This window comes from Perissodus microlepis, chromosome 7 (assembly GCF_051167445.1).
Source record: "Perissodus microlepis isolate ML-2025 ecotype Zambia chromosome 7, ASM5116744v1, whole genome shotgun sequence".
Classification (NCBI taxonomy): domain Eukaryota; kingdom Metazoa; phylum Chordata; class Actinopteri; order Cichliformes; family Cichlidae; genus Perissodus; species Perissodus microlepis.
This window is the reverse complement of record NC_140467.1, coordinates 47,636,008-47,652,117: the sequence shown is the minus strand read 5'-3', so window position 1 is coordinate 47,652,117 and position 16,110 is coordinate 47,636,008. Positions and strand designations below refer to the sequence as shown.

The following is a 16,110-nucleotide window of genomic DNA, read 5'->3' as shown; positions in this document are numbered from 1 at the left end:
GACCTTGTTTTAAAGTTAAGGCGCAGACGCCGTGCCAGTTCAACTGGATTCTTTTGTTGTGTCCAGACTCTTCGAAACTGGACTCTCTATTTCCTGTCTAGCTGTATAGGAGGAGGATATAATGGATTTCCCAGAAAGACAGATGTCTGATCTCTGAAGTGTGGTCCAGGAAATGAACAGATTTCTCCCATATTCTGTCTGGGCCTCAGTCTCCTCTCACTTCAAGAACAGGATTTGGATTTTCTTTCGTAACACCAAAAGCTCAAAGTCATATCTATAACCCTATTCAACATAAATCTCATTGTCTAGTAATATCTTTAAAGAAACGATGTGGGGAAAATGGTGATTTTTATTTTACTTCTTTGATAGTAGTTGTAATTGATACCATCTTGAGGGAGGATATTACAGGGCTGACAGATCTTAATGCAGTCCTGTCCTATAAAGAAGCCATGGAGGATCACACCAAAATAGGATGAAGCTGTGTGGGAACACGGTGATTTACAACAGCCAGTGCCACCTGTGGCTGCTTGTTTGTCCAAATAACAAGATAAACGGCTTAGGGGGTTGAACCAGGGACAATCCACAGGACTAAATTAACAGTCTAAAGAACAGTTCAGGTGTGCCACTTCTCTGATTTTCTTCTTTTCACAGAGTTTTGTATCGTTTGATGTCATCTGACAAGGCAAGAAACAATTATGTGGGTTGCAAAGGAGCCAATAGTTTGGAAGCCTTATCTAAATCTCTCCCACCCTGAGGGACACGCTCTTGGTCAGTCACCCACATAGGTTCATACAGACATTATCCACATAATAAGATTTTGTGCAGACATGGATGTATTTTGTGTTACTTTGTGTTAAAGTATTTCACCTTTTTACTCTACTGCATTTTGTTTACTTTAATTTCAGATTAAAATATAGACCTCCTGGTTGCTGAGGTAAAGCCAGGAGGTTATTGGAGAGAATCTGCCATGTGTTTTCTCCATCTTCTCTCCAGTGTCCTGTCTCAAAAAAGAACCCCCCAAAACAGAAACCTACCAATAAAATACATCAAACTGTGTTATCTGTTTAAGATTTTACTGATCTTATGCGTAGAAGAGATAAAGAAGGCACCGTGATGGAAGAACAGAAAGAAACAGATTCTGGATGCATCCAATCTTCAGAAGAAGACCTCAGCAGGGAGAATCTGATTGTGTGATCCAGCAGTCGGAGCTGTATCACAGCAGCTTTATATATATTTCAGGATGTCAGTGGGGGCAGTTTGAGCTCTTGTTAGGAGAGTTGGGACCAAATCTGAGGAGGCAGTTTGTCTGAGGTATTGCACCAGTTCCACTAGTATTTCACTTGTTGCCAAATCCAGCGATTGGACTCTTAGATCTGGTTATTTTGATTCAAAATATAGGAAAACTTGGGCTTGGTTAAAAAAAATGTCACAAATTCGTCAGATGAAATTACATGGTCACTGTTAAAAGCTGCAATTAGAATAGGTGAAAAATATTTTTGACCCAAGTAATATTAGCTGATTTTACGTCTGGTGTGTAAAGGCCTTTAGGGTTTGCATGACCACTTAGACCTCAGAGGGTGACACAGCTATGGCAGCATAGTGACCACGCCCCTAATAATGCTAAATTTAGACCTTAATACAATTTAGAGAACTGTAATAGGAACAATTCGATCCTTCTACAGTTGTCATGAAGGAAAGTATCAGCTCTACAGACTGAACAGTTTTGGTGCACATTTGACTTACCTTTTGAGGTTGTTGCTTGAGCGGTGATTTGGTTACATTCACAATGCACGTGGCACTAAGAAATAGCCTTCAACCACTGGGAGCCTTTGCAAGCTCTATTATAATGTTTTTTTGCATGAATAATTTCAGCCCAGAATTATAATTTGCTGTTGTGAAATGAGCTCTTTTCATAGTTATATTATTACTTGCTGCTAATGTATTAAGTACAGCTCATTTCATTTACCACGACGGATAGAACAAAAAATTCAACTTGCTTTTCTATTTATACAAGCTCCAACACACTTGAATTACTATGCTGTGTGACAAATTCATTTATGTCAAAGATGATGAATGGGCATTTCCCGAGCACGTGCATCCACCTCGTTCATGAACTAAGCGTTTCCTTTTGCGCTGTTGAGTAAAACTGGTGCCAAAACATGCACCAGTAACTACCCATAGATTGCTTGGGCGTGTTATGTGTTGGGGTCTGTGAATGGAAACCAGGTGCTCTTGTGCTCTGCCAAAGCAGGCCTGTTGATGCATCGTCAGCTTTGGTGTGTCTAGAAGTTGCTTGCTGTGCTCATTAGCTCAGCAGGACCCCTCACATCAAACGCTCTGCTAATGGCTGATAAAGTAATTGTGCTTGGTCAGGCTGGACAGACAACAAATGGGGCACGTTTATGTCCAAGGCAACCGTGCAAAACCCTGGTGGCTTCTCAGTCCCAGCCCCACCCCACCATTCAAAATCCAAGCCAGCTATTTTTACGACATGTTAAGAGGAAACGGCTTTTTAGTTTATGGGAAGGCAATAAAATGTCAAATCCTAGATTCAGGTCAAAGCAGCAACTTGTTAAAAAAAATAGGAAAGAGGGTGACTTATGTGAGGTAAGAATGACAAAGGCAGATGTCATAAGGCTTCTGGAAGGTTTCGGTTAGACAAGAGAAAGAGTGCTCACAGGGAAACAATGTGCTTAAGGAGCACCGGTGGCATACACACCAAAGAGCTCATCAGGACAAACAAACAAAGTCATTAGCAGTGATTTACCTCATATGAAAACAGGAATCAATTTTAAACAGATGCTGCGGTTCATTTGCAGGTTGTTAACGTCACAGTAGGTTTTAAAAGTCTTTTTGTTGTTGTTGCTGCTGCTGTTGTCTCTGCATGCCTGCAAATAATCTCCAGACTACCAAAGCATAGAAACGTACACATACAGTGGCCAACGCTTACTTCAGCACATCTCTGTGCTTTGCTGGCTAAAAATTCTTCACTTTCCCCACATGTATTAGAAAAGACGAGCATGTGTACAATACATGCTGTCAGGGTGAGAGCAGAGGAGAGGAATAAAAGACCCGAGAGACACATTAAGGTTTGGAGGAGTGAAGTTTAATGGGATCGTGATTGCCTTTGTCGGAGGTCAAATATTTAATGGGTTTACGGGACAAAAAGCACAACCAGAGCCTCCTACATTCACTCAGCCAACTAGAAGTCCCTACATTAGATTCACCATCAGGCAAAAAAAAGAAAAAAGGAAAGAGCTGAGAGCTGAGAACCGCTTTAAGCAGCTCAGTCTTACAGAGGATCATTACATCTGACAAATGACAGACATTTTGCTTTTTCAAAGGTTGGGTGAATGGGTATCGCACATTATCCTTTTCATTTTGTCGGAACACACCGTTCCCAACAAACTGTTTTCATCTCCTCCCATCAAAGGGATTTATTATTCTAGCTGAGTAGAATTCTCTTTCCCTCTCTTCTTTTGTGTCAGGAAAACTACCCCCCCTCTGATTACACTCCCGATTAGCTGGTTGAGATCAGTGTTACTTTGCGGGAGAGTAAAAGTGACCTCAGTCTGACTCACTGGTCGGCAGCCATCTGCTCCCAGGGCCCTATGAAATGCACAGACAACAAAGAGGCTGACAGAAAAGACAGAGTACTGCTGGATAGATAGAGAGACAGGTACAGACAGGCAAGGTCCTATTTTAGCCCCGTGACAAAGAAAGGAGGCAAATTAGTGCATTAGAGAGGGTGGACTTTGACCTTATTGGCCACACTGTTAGCAAATAGGGGCACTGGCGTATAGTTGCTGTCACAGCGTACTGGTGGTGGATGCAGCCAATCGCTTTCCTATGTAGATCCTAAAAAGGAAAAAAAAAAAAAAACAAAAAAAAAAAAACAGGAATCAATGATTGATACTTTGCTATAGCCCTTGGACCCCAGTCACACAGGCAGGGAGACTGTTAATCAAGCACTTCGCAACTGCTGATCACGAGGATAAAATATGTATTCCCCAACATGTTGGAAAGTGATTGGGGGAAGTTGCAGAATACTGCTAGGTAAATTTGGTTGCAAAGAGAAAACCTCCCTGTGATTGCTTTGGTTGCTAACATATTTTATTTTGCATGTAAGATGCCGACTTGTCTGCAAACATTTGCTAACTAACCAATCAGTTACAGTGGAACTGCAAAAACTGTGACAGAAAAGGACAGAGACCCTTTTGTGCCTTTTGAAACATTTTGGTTTCAGCAAAAGGGAAAAATGGTTCTTTGAAAGTTATTTGTTTCCAGTTTGCATCACATTGTTTCAGTGTGTGCAGACAAATCAGCATCTTCCATGCAAACTACAGGAGACCATGGTAATCTGCTAGCAACCAAAGCAATCACAGAAAGGTTTTGGTGCAGCATCTTCTTTGTGACTAAATTTTCCTAGTAACTCACAAACCAACCGGCTGTAGTATACATATTTTCCCCTCCCGAACAGAGGTTGGCAGGGGGTTGCTGACGGGTCTCTATGCCTGTGTGACTGAAGCCTTACTTCAAATTTTAACAGCCATAATTAGTGCTTGTAGACCTTTCAAGTTTAAGATTTTCATAGTTTATGCTTTCAGTATTTTTAAGTCTCATTTTGAATCATTTAGATTTGAGTATACCAGCTGTTGCCATCTTTGTTTTTTGACACCCGATGTATCAAATAAGTGAAGGCTATAACTCAGAAACTAAGGGCACTGCATTATCATAAGGCAGCAACTTGTCAGTGAAAAGGTAGACCCTCCCTACCGTTAACTTGTCTCAAGCTTGTTTTTCTTACATCTATAGCTTCAGCTGCACATCAGCAACCTCATTTTAAAACCACTTAGAAGGGCACACAGGGGTCAACTCTTTGATCGCTTTCTTAATTTGCACACTTTCCAAACTCTACCAGGAAGAGAAGCATCCAGTTATTTTTTCCCCAAGTATTACCAAGAATGTCAAGTTTATGTGAATGAATCTCACCCGACTCCAAGCGTGAGAAGGTGTGAAGCCAGCAGCGAGGGAACAAGAATGAGGAGAACATCGGAGGAGAAGATGCCTCTCTTCATCACCTCTGTCTTTCTGACACTGAGGGAGCTCTGCTGCTTTGGGTGCTGAAACACAAACTCTCTGCAGAGAAGGAAGAGAGAGGAGTCGGAGATAAGAGATGCGGAAGCACGGAGATTGAAAGGCAGGGGGAAAAAAAATAAAAATAAACAGAGATAATGAGAGCACAAGAGAGAAGCCTGAGAATACAAGAAAGAAACCGAGAGCCTGAGAACTGCTACCTGTCAAACAGGCTTATTTTATTGCAGGAGATTAAATGTCAAGTGCGGCAGCATAAATAAAAATGAAAGCGATTCATGGGCTTCAAAGGTATAATCCAACTAAATTAAAAAAAACAAAAAAACAAAACAATGTGCTATTGAATGTTTTGTGAGTAAAACAGGCTTTTTATAAACACACAAACAAAACAAACAAACAAAAAGCTTATTTTTGTTTACTTATACTTGTATGCATATTTAGAGGGCATACTGCCAGGGTGACGTCATGAATCTTGGCTGGTTCGTGTTACAATTCATTTTTTCTAAATGTATTATTTTTTTAAACTAGAAAGAATCTTTTAATTATGTACCTCTGGAGGCGTGGGCCTCGAGTCACCTGCTGTCAGTCTTTAAGCCAAACTAAGCTACTTGCCTGCTGGAGTAAATCATCACAGCAGGAATAAATAACAGTAACATTCAAAGGAGCTAGGCTTACTTCGGTGGCATGTTTTCAGGTCTACTGGACCAATCCCACACCCAGTCAGTGTCCACCCGTCGCTCACCTTCCTCCTGAACGCAACAAGAATCAGATGATGTTGAATAATTTTAAAAAATTATATATTTTTTTGATGTCTTTATCTGATAAATATTAACCATGTCTCTGTGTTCAAATGAAAACCAGCACCTGTATAGTGACACAGTCACTGTCGTGCTCACTGGTGGGTCTTGGTGAGCCGGTGGACTGTGGAGTCGTCGCCTGTGGAGGACTGTGGATTAAAAACAAACAAACAAGTGAACTTGTACGAGGTGGGTGTGGTCTGGAGAAACAATCAAGCTGCAGCGTGATAATTTTACAGCCCAACAAACAAGAACAGAAAAAGTAAACACGCCGTGGAAAACAAGCAAAGTTCCTCTGAGCACAAAACAAACCTCATTACTGTGCAAATCACTTCTACACCTCACTGTGCAGCTCGCCCGCCCCAAACTCCCCAAACAAAACAAGTTCGTGCTAACAAACTGCATCATTACCTGTCTCTACTCCGCTCGCACTCCAGCTGTGCCTCCAGGAGGATCCTCTCCAGCTCCCCCTGCAGGGCGGTGGAAACGCTGTCCTGCGGCCCTGTCAGGCTCTCTCTGCGGCTCACGGCTGCAATCAGCTCCTCCAGCTCGACCCAGGAGCCTGACAAGGAAAGAGGAGGGCAAGCTGAGTAGCTGAGTTTGTGCTGACGCTCAGGTGTCGGTAAGAAGGGGAAAAAAAACAATGCTTCTCAGTACACCTATATTAGATTTCTAATAAGCCAAGAAGGAGTCATGATGTGGAAAGTAAACAAACAGAAGCCATTTTATGGAGCTTTTAACATTTATGGGCATTTTGTTGTCTTGTTTATAATCTTACTATAATTACAACTGCACAATATTTCATTTTGAAGTCTGCGTGATCCCAGAAAGGTCCAAAGTAACTGTGTTGTGCATAGTTTTACATGTGAAAAACTCATTTTTAATGTTCTATGCAATGATGCAGTTACCCCACACTTTCTCCTGATTCTTTTATTTATACTTGCCATTAACGTGACTTAAGTCATTTGATTACCCAACTATATTATGCAGATTACTTCAGCTTTATTGTCATAATGACATATTCAGATTATTTTTACTGCCAAGTAACTGATCCTAACCTGGTTCCGAAACATTGTCAGAGCAAATTTCACACTGCATTACTGATGCACGTTTTTAGGTCCTTCCTAGAACTCTAATCTCTTTAGCGCCGAGTGGGCAGTGAATGGACAGGTGTGTGTTGTTGTCCACTGACATGTGGAGATTTAGAAGCTGCCCTGCGGCTGTCCTGACATGACACTCAATGACCTCAGAATCACAGAGCTCGTGGCTGGATGGAGACACGCTGAGCCGCGTCCAAAAAACACACATATTATCATATATAAACAGTGAGAGCAAGGCAGAGTGTGCCTGCTTCTTCCCATCAATGAGTGCTGAAAAGATAAACTGCATATGAATGAATGGACACGGGGGCGGGGTTTGGTGATCGGGCACAGGAGCAGAAAGGGATTTACACATGCACACACATATACACACATGCATGCTGGCATGTTGTACGGTGTGCGCGCTCCCACAGCTAAACAGTGGGGCAGGGCTAACTCAGCCTGACAGCATGCTTGCTTACGCAAGAACTTATTTCTGTGAGAGATTAGCCATTCACCCTCTCCCTTCCTCTAGCTGTTTCTCCCTTGTCATGCTGCCCCACATCTCTCGGACAGAGGCAGCACTTACGAAACAGCTCCCCTCATTTACCTACCAAAGTATCCTTCCTCATCTGACCTCTCTGATTGTCACTTTACCTGGTTTATGACGCTTTATAACAAGAGGCGGTGGAAGCATGAGCGGGCACAGTGCTGAAGGGGGTGGAAGCAAGGGATGGGGGGAAGGGAGGGCAGAGGAAACTGTGCCATTGCCCTAGTTATTTTCCTACAGAGGGGAGTTGTGACGTAACAGCTGCCTTGTTGGCTGCCTTATCTATGTGATGCCACTCTGCAGCACTAAATCAGTTTCTATGGCGCAGTCCTGTACACATTCATCTGTGCCGCTGCCAAATCAGCTTTATGTAATGTGGAGCCAGGATGTGAAAAGACTCAATGAACTGCAGCACAACAGATTAATTTGTGCTGTGCTAGGATGAGAATGACTGTTTCCATTTTAGGGCCAAGAAAAAGAAACAAAAATTAGGGTGTGAGGTGCAGTTTGAAAGAATGGCTGCAGGGCAATCAGATTATTTTTGGACAGCACGGGAGATTCAGATTTTGTTTGTCTTTCTAGAATTGAATATAAAGTTACCTTTAAAGCAGCTGTGTCCTATTCATGTGGATGTAAAAATAAAAAAAAGATAAATAAAATATGAAAATATGGTTGCATTTATATTTTTAATGTATTGATACAGACAATAATTGTGATTCTTTTTACATTTAAAAAGGCTGTGATAGAAACGGGCATGGAGACCCTGAAATAAAGTGGGAAAAAGAAGATCAATACCTAGCTAGCTATTCATAAAATGTGAAGACACGGACTGGTACTTATATAACACTTTTCTACCCTAATCGAGTACTCAAACTGCTTTTTTACTACAACCAATCACACACACATTCATACAAGCACTTATCTAAGCACCTTGTTTAAAATTGACACACACTCACAGTCCAATGGATTCATTGTGGACAACTCATCAACATGCGGACTCAAGTAGTCAGGGATCGAACCACCAAGCTTCCAATTGGTAGACAACCCACTCTACCTTCCCTGTTAGCAACAAATGTGAGGGAAATCTGTTTATGTTTTGTGTGTGTGAAAGTAAAAAAAATGCTGGTGGATATATTGGATTATTGGATTTTGAAATTACCATCTGATAGTTTCTTGTTTAGCAAGAAACTATCAGATGACATATCAGCGATGGATTTTCAGTTTTGGGCTGAAATCAAATATTTGTCAAACTGATCTTTTATTATTTATTTATTTAGTAAACAACCTGCACATCAGTGATTTCCACTGTACAGCTCCCAATTACAGTGATCCACATGTTTTACCCAGCATCCTCTGTTCCAAGCAATGTGCAGCCAGCTAAGTGGAGCTATAAGTATCAGAAAATCTCCGCAGCTTAATTGGCTTACAGAGATACAAACAGGTGAGTCAGGGAATCCATTTACACAATGACAGTAGCAACGACAATGACAACTATAAAACTGCCTGTGCCTTGTTTCCGTCTGTGGCCTCTTCTCACACCTGCTCTCAGAGTCTGACAGGCTGTTAGTATCTTGTCTCCATTGATAAGCAGCCACGGCTGGCTAGCTCTTCATTCAAACACACTGAGGGAATGAATGTGCTCATTGCCTGAAATGTTTTGCCCACACACTGTTGACATTTGCATCGTGAAATTGGAATATAAATCGACCCGTGCGCACGCAAAATTAATTTACAGCCTGTTTAAGGTATGCAACAATCGGCTACAGATACGCTATTAAAAGGCAAATAGTTAACAGTGATGACGTAACAAAGAAACAAAGGCCTGGTCCATGTGCCACCATCACTCACCATAGAGTCCGTCCTCTGGCGTCTGCGAGCCGGACAGAGACATGTTTGAACGCTGGGGAGAGGCTGGAGAAAGAGCTCGGAGAGATGCTGACACTGACCCAGGAGGACAAGCAGGTGCAAAACCGGTCTCTACCCTGTACACGTTACCCTCAGTCACTCTGTGTTGTTGTGTAGTCTAAAAATGACACCGGGCACCGACGCAGCGCTAATCCGCTCCCCGTGCCCTCCCTTCCCCGCGCTCACCCCCTCCCTCTCCGCTTTCCCACGTGTCAAGAAGGAAGAGGTAAACAAACAGACTGTGCAGCTTAACATCACACGTAGATGTGATAGATAGTCCTGAGCACCTATTCAAACTGCACCCACCATTCACACCATTAATGAGGAGCAGTTACTAGGTAATTAGTATCTATACCTACGCTGGTGTGGGTACTGGATCGATACTACAAGATAAGATTGATACTTTGTTTCTATCCTCTAGGTTCAGTATGTAGCCCACTGAATTGGATTAAATCAATTCTTTTTTTGGAAATGAAAAAATATACCTCAAACTTCCGCTGTAAAAAAATGTCTGAAACTTTTTGTGTACATCTATTTTATGTATTGCCAACAGAAGTATTTAAACAACAGAAGTTGACCCACAATCCTAATATATAAAATAATAATAATCTTCTCATAAGTTGTGCCCCATTACTCTGCTCTGCATAAGTTGAACTATTGTTAGCATTGGCATGGCTATTGTTATCAGAAATTCTTGCCCTGTATTTATTGGTATCTGATCAATACCAACATTTGCAATATCGTACAGTACTAGCAATTATTTACAGGGAGAATGAACAAAAGTAAAACATTTTATGTGTTAATGACTGTAAAACAGCAAATATGACATTGGCCTTGAGCACAGTGTGGGTAATGGTAAAGACCCACTGGGTGATCACTGTGTGCAAGAGTCACTGAGCTCTGATCGATACTGTAGGAGGAGTAGCAGGTCTTGTAAACTGTGGACAGATGGACGTGGATGCAACATTGTATCAACTCAATGGGCCACAATGAGCTGAAAACCCAAGACCGCAGTCTGTTATGTTAACACAAAGCAAGTAGTGATTGACCTCTGGACTCAAAGTGCTTGAATAAATACTTAAACTGATGGTGATGCCAATCAACCAGCCAACACTTGATTGTAAATGGGCAGAGGTCAACAGTCTAGTATTGTTACAGGTGGAAATTCTACCCATGTTGGCTTTGTTGTAAATTTCAAAGATTAATGCAGCAAATGACTTTCTAGAGGGACTAAATACTGAAAGTAATGCATTACATTTTCTAAAAGTACTTTGTAGTAAATTTTTTATCAACACTTAGATACAGAAATACAGTGAAAAAGTGTTAGCCCCCTTCATGTTTTCTTTATGTATATTTGTTCCAATTACATTTTTCATTTTTTTATTATTAGACAAAGTTAACTAGCAGTGTCTCCATTAGCAGTGTATTTAGAGTTAGATAGTACTTGACAGCATCTTGGATGCCACGGTTTTTCTGTGGATTACTTCTGCCTCTTCATGTAAGCCCACAGTGACTTCACGATGCCCAAAACGGACTCCGTGGGGGTGATGCCATCTGTTGCAAAACTCCTTGCTCTTCTTGTGGCTTAAATTCAGTCTCTGTCTGTATATTTGCACTCATTTATGGGACACTTTAGCTATTGTGATGGATAAAGGTCTAAACTTTTGCACAGCACCTCATTTCAGTAAGCTGAATTGTAGGCCTGTTCTTCATGTCAGCGTGTCATGCTTTGAGACTCTTTCAAAGCAAATACTTTTAATTATTGTTTTACTTACTAAAAGATGATTAAGTATAATTTTCTTGGTTCTGGGAACAGGCTCTTACATTCCTCTGGAGATTTCTATTCATATCACCTTAATTCTGCACGAGAGCAGTTTATTTGTTGGATTCATGGATGGATTATAGGACAATGGGCCAATTGGCACAAACATGCAAAGGCGTTTCCTTTCTTCCTTCCCACGCGTACAGATATGCATCATTTGTAGGCATTTTGTAAATCTTTTAGTATTTTGCATTAAGTGCTGCTGTTGGTTTAAAAAAAATCTGCTTACTCAGCCATTATAATAATGCAGATTTTTAATGAGAGCGTGCTGCATTGTAGGAAATGGACTGGAATTTATATAGTGCTTTTATATTCTTACTGACCAAGTGGTTTAGACTACAGGTCACAATGCTTTCTTCTATACGCTGTAAGCACTTTATTTACATTGCATCCACACTCAATTTAGAATCAACAATTACTGCGTGTAGAAACTATACAAAGGCCCCAGCCAGGGTTTGAACCAGGAGCTTTCTTGCTGTTTGGCAGATGTGAATGACAAACAGCATGAAGAGTGAGTGGACATCCTTAATTTTCACAGAGCTCTTTGAGTTTACAATGGGTTATAGGTTATAGGTTATTTCATTTTAAGGGGACACTATCCTTCTTATTTATTCTCTTTTATTTTTTTCATCATTTCTTCCTTTCTATTAAAATAATCCAGGCTATTGATATGTTTTATCCATTTGTTTTTTCTTGCACCCACAGTTAGAGGTAGAGAAGACCTCAGGGCTTTGAAATGTGTGATAGATGTGATGGTGTCTGAGTTGTAGTTATTTGCTCCTCTGACTCTTCATTGTAGTTTTCTATAAACTAATTTACCCAGTGTGTGCAAATGAAGTCAGCTTCTGATCAGTTTACCTCTGTGGTTACTACAGATACTTTAGATCTTTAGCAACTTAAAATAATTCAACCAAAAGACCTAAACAGTGTTAAATTACCATATGTAATCATGCGATTCTGTGCATTACGAATAAAAACTACATACATTTTTACTGCTACCAGAGGAATTAAGAGCGTGCTGCAAATCAAATGCAGCTGCTTAATTGATCATCATCATGTGTGAGGACCTCTATCAAAACAGACACTTTGGCAGTTTGCCACTCTGTAGTGTTCAGGTGTGTGTTGACAAAATGCCACAGTCTTCCCCGGAGTGAACATCGCAGCAAATTCATCCCAAGGTCAGACTGAAATGCTCAGAGACTCCTCAAAAAACCCAAGAGCTACATCTCAAACTCTACAGGCCCCAGTTAGAAGAAGACTGAACAAGTACGGCTTGTTTGGAGGGGTTATCAGGAGAAAAAAAACAAAAAAAAACATGGCGGCACAGCTCAGATTTGAAAAGCTGCATCTGAACAAACCACAAGACTTCTGGAAAAATGTCCTTTGGACAGATGAGACCAAACTGGAGCTGTTTAGCCATAATGCACAGTGCCAAACCAGACATAGCATTTTAGCACAAACACGTCATAATACATGTCAAGCGCAGTGGTGGAGAAATGATGATTGGGGATTGTTTCTCAACAAAGTATTCAAGAGTCAAAGAATGTCTGAAAAAGAACAGAACTTCCTAAAGGTTTGTCTACAAGCTACTGAATCATGTGGTGTACTTACTTTTTACAGGGCTGTAGTATACAATAAAGCATTAAATGACTCTTTGTCTCCTCTAAATCCCAGAGCCGTCATAGCTACATAGTCTTTACAACCCAAAAGTGTATCTTGGCTATTTAATCAGACTACTCTGAAGCAGGCAGTCCCCTCCACTGCACTGAATGAACTCAGACTGTGCAAACAGTCTAAATATGCCCCCACTGCTTGTGAAAAATGACACACAAACCTGTTTTGGTTTGAGTCTGGAACGATACAAGTCAGTGGACTAAGGTTTTATGGATTATGCTTATTTTTTTTGTCAGGGATTGTGTGCGAAAAACACGAGGAGGAGGACATGCCATCTGCCATCAAACCAGCATCTTTCAGACAACTAGTCCACTATTATAATCTCCAAGCTACAACAACAGCAACCCCATAAAGTGCCCGCCTGTTATTTCCACAAGCCCAAAATAATACTGCAGGCTAAAGACAACAGGGAGAATGCTGGGAAACAATAAGATCTGCCTTTGTTTCTAACTAATGATAGAGTACATGAAAGTAATGGCACATGCACACACTTTTAAAATATGTATGCAGTTAATCTTTGATTTGTGTTACAGCTTTCACATTTCAGCCTAAGGAGGCTCATGCAAAATGTCTGCTGTTTGATATTATCTATAACCAAACTAAAATATTTTCAAATACTGGCACATCTGTTATAATTATTGCATTTTTTTTCTATGATAAAATCACAGCTTCATAGGTCTCTAAGATAAGGTCATTGCTCAACTCTTAAAAAACACTTCTAACGTCCTCCCTTTTTAATCTTTGGCAAGCTGCACGTCCTGGAGAGTCGTCTTTGATGTGCGCCTTAAAAACATCAAATGAAACGGGCCAAAGCAGATCAGGGCGTTCATGGTTGCTGCATCATCACTTTATCAGCTACATGTACCTGGAACATAAGGGAAAGGGGGAAAGGGGGAAAAAAGTTTGAATGAATTAAATCAGGAACGTGTGTCAGATTTTTCTGTTTTCTGCTCTGCATCAAATAAACCCCGTGGCCAGTGATTCATCTGTTTCTGCGACATTTCTTTAAGACGCTTGGCTGTACAGAGACTCTGCTGGATTTCATTCATCACAGGAGGATGCGCACAGTCGTGCAAGAAAAGGAAAAAATAATCATGATCATCACGTTTATTCTGATAGTTGCTTGTAGTTTCCAATTTAGCAAACATAAAGCCCTTGAGTGTCCAATGAGTTAAAAGCGCATTTCGGTGAAATAGATTTGCTTTTCTTTCCTGAATCATTTGGAAAAGTGTATTGTGACGCAACACTGCCCAACACTTTATGAACAACATCCCCACCTGGTGGAAAGAGGCCTTAAAAAGCACCATGTCCCGAGGCAATTTTATTTACCTCTATTAAAGCTAGAGCCGCCACATGCTGCGCGGCATTTCATTGATCCAAGTAAAACTGGTTTAGAGCCTCTAAACTGTTTTGTAAATCACTTTCCAAGACTTATTATTTGAGGGTGGACGTGAGGCCCCAGCATTAGGGATGATGCAATGTTTTGTTAGGGCAACAGCAGTAGCCAGAAACCTCTCGATTTTCACAGTCCATCTTCTCACCCATTTATTATGTTGCCGAGCAGCATTTTCTCTTCTGACCTCCAGCCTTGTTTCGAGACGAGGGGACAGACACGGAAAGTCATTATTCAGCCCAGAAACAAAGCGGGAAAAGTTCTCCTCATCCATCAAAGCAACTAAAGATCTCTGACACTGTCCGGGGCACGGCTCAGATCAAAGAGGGAGATGCCAGCTGTACTCAGGTCCGGCAAATGACTCGCCACCTCGTTCATCCATCATGTTTGAAACTGAGATAGCAAAAATAATAAAAGCTTTTCAGGTAATGGCTACAGTTAGATATCACCATTAGACATGCCCCCTTGCCTCAAACCTTGTATTAGGCTGTGATTGATGACTTGATCTGAGTGTACATTATAGGATCTGCTTAAAAGTCTTTTTTTTTGGTCTGCAGACACACAAAGGCTGATTAATGAGTGCCACGGGAAACTAGTGGTGTTCCTTTGGTGGCTCTGTAGGTGCTCTCTGAAAACGAGATCTGACTGAGTGCAAGCAGGCCGCCGTTGGATTAGTTTAAATAATAATTACAATCCCCCGTCTCACCCAAGTGCATGGTAACCGTGGGCAGCACAAAGCCAGAGAAAGCCAAGCAAAGGGTTTAAAATGACAGCTCTGTGCAGAATATAAACTTTAGATTAAAATGTAGCTTTGTGCGGCTGTGCTTGGTCACAAACCAAAGTATTTGAATAAAGTGAAATTCTGCTTCATATTAGCACTAGATGGAAAAAGTCAAAGGATCACCACAGTGGAATTTGAAGTTGTGGACTAGCACCAAAAAAATGTGGTTCTTCATAAAGCAGTGTGCGCACAGCCTCCATATCTGAAAGTCTCTGAAGCTATAAAGAGCTGCTTTTAAGATCTCCTAAAAATGGCTTGACCCTCACACAACTCATAATCCACAGTGAAGCGCATGAGACTGTAGAGAGCCTCAAACGTCATCAAAATTTAATGGACAGTACGCTAAACACCACCTGAAGCTCCGCCAGCAGAAGCTCTTTGTTGTCCGTAAACTCAAGGTCCTCGCTTTAATCAGCAGCCTGCTCTGTCTGTTTAGATGCCTCACTGAGTCTGTCCTCCTGTCATCATCCTCCGCTGCTCCATCTGCCGTTCCACCACGCTGACAGCCGCAGACATTGATTCTAACATTACGAGCTCTTTTAACTCTCGAAGGCGTCAAAGTGGCTTCGGTCGTGCAAATTGAAGCTCTCAATCCAGCGTGCGACCCTGGGTGATCCTTTCAAACACTGTGTCACTCTGCTTAAGTACTGGGATGCAGATGTTGAGTGGCAATTTCCAGGGAAAGCAAAAATATATATTTTTTATATATTAGTCTGTCTGCCAGGAAGTTAAATGCAGTATTTGTAGTAGTGCATGTAGCTGCAAGCCTTAGTATTCGCATGTACCCATGCATTATAGTATATTATATCCTGTTCTGTATGTATGTTGCAGGGGAGTGCCTCTCTATTCAGCTCCACTTGCTCTAAAATCACTGGGAGTCATTATGCACTTTATGCATGTGATTGCACTTTAAATCCATACAGTTCTAGAAAAACAAAAAACAGAACATCTTAGACATTAGAAAAAAAAAATCCCCAACAAGATTTGCTGGGATGTTAATGTAAGTCTGATCGAG

The 16,110-nt window shown here is 41.2% G+C and overlaps 1 protein-coding gene across 1 annotated transcript; it reads right to left on the bottom strand.

The window, feature by feature from the left end:
• Window positions 1-3,084: 3,084 nt before the first annotated feature.
• On the bottom strand, window positions 3,085-9,603 carry LOC146383935 (BCL2/adenovirus E1B 19 kDa protein-interacting protein 3). Its single transcript, XM_084935534.1, has 6 exons — window positions 9,369-9,603; window positions 6,303-6,453; window positions 5,959-6,040; window positions 5,770-5,843; window positions 4,993-5,139; window positions 3,085-3,858 (listed from the first exon to the last, which is right to left on the bottom strand). Exons 1-6 carry the CDS (start codon window positions 9,409-9,411, stop codon window positions 3,810-3,812), a joined length of 546 nt encoding a protein of 181 aa, XP_084791660.1. The 5' UTR covers window positions 9,412-9,603; the 3' UTR covers window positions 3,085-3,809.
• Between the last annotated feature and the right edge of the window lie 6,507 nt (window positions 9,604-16,110).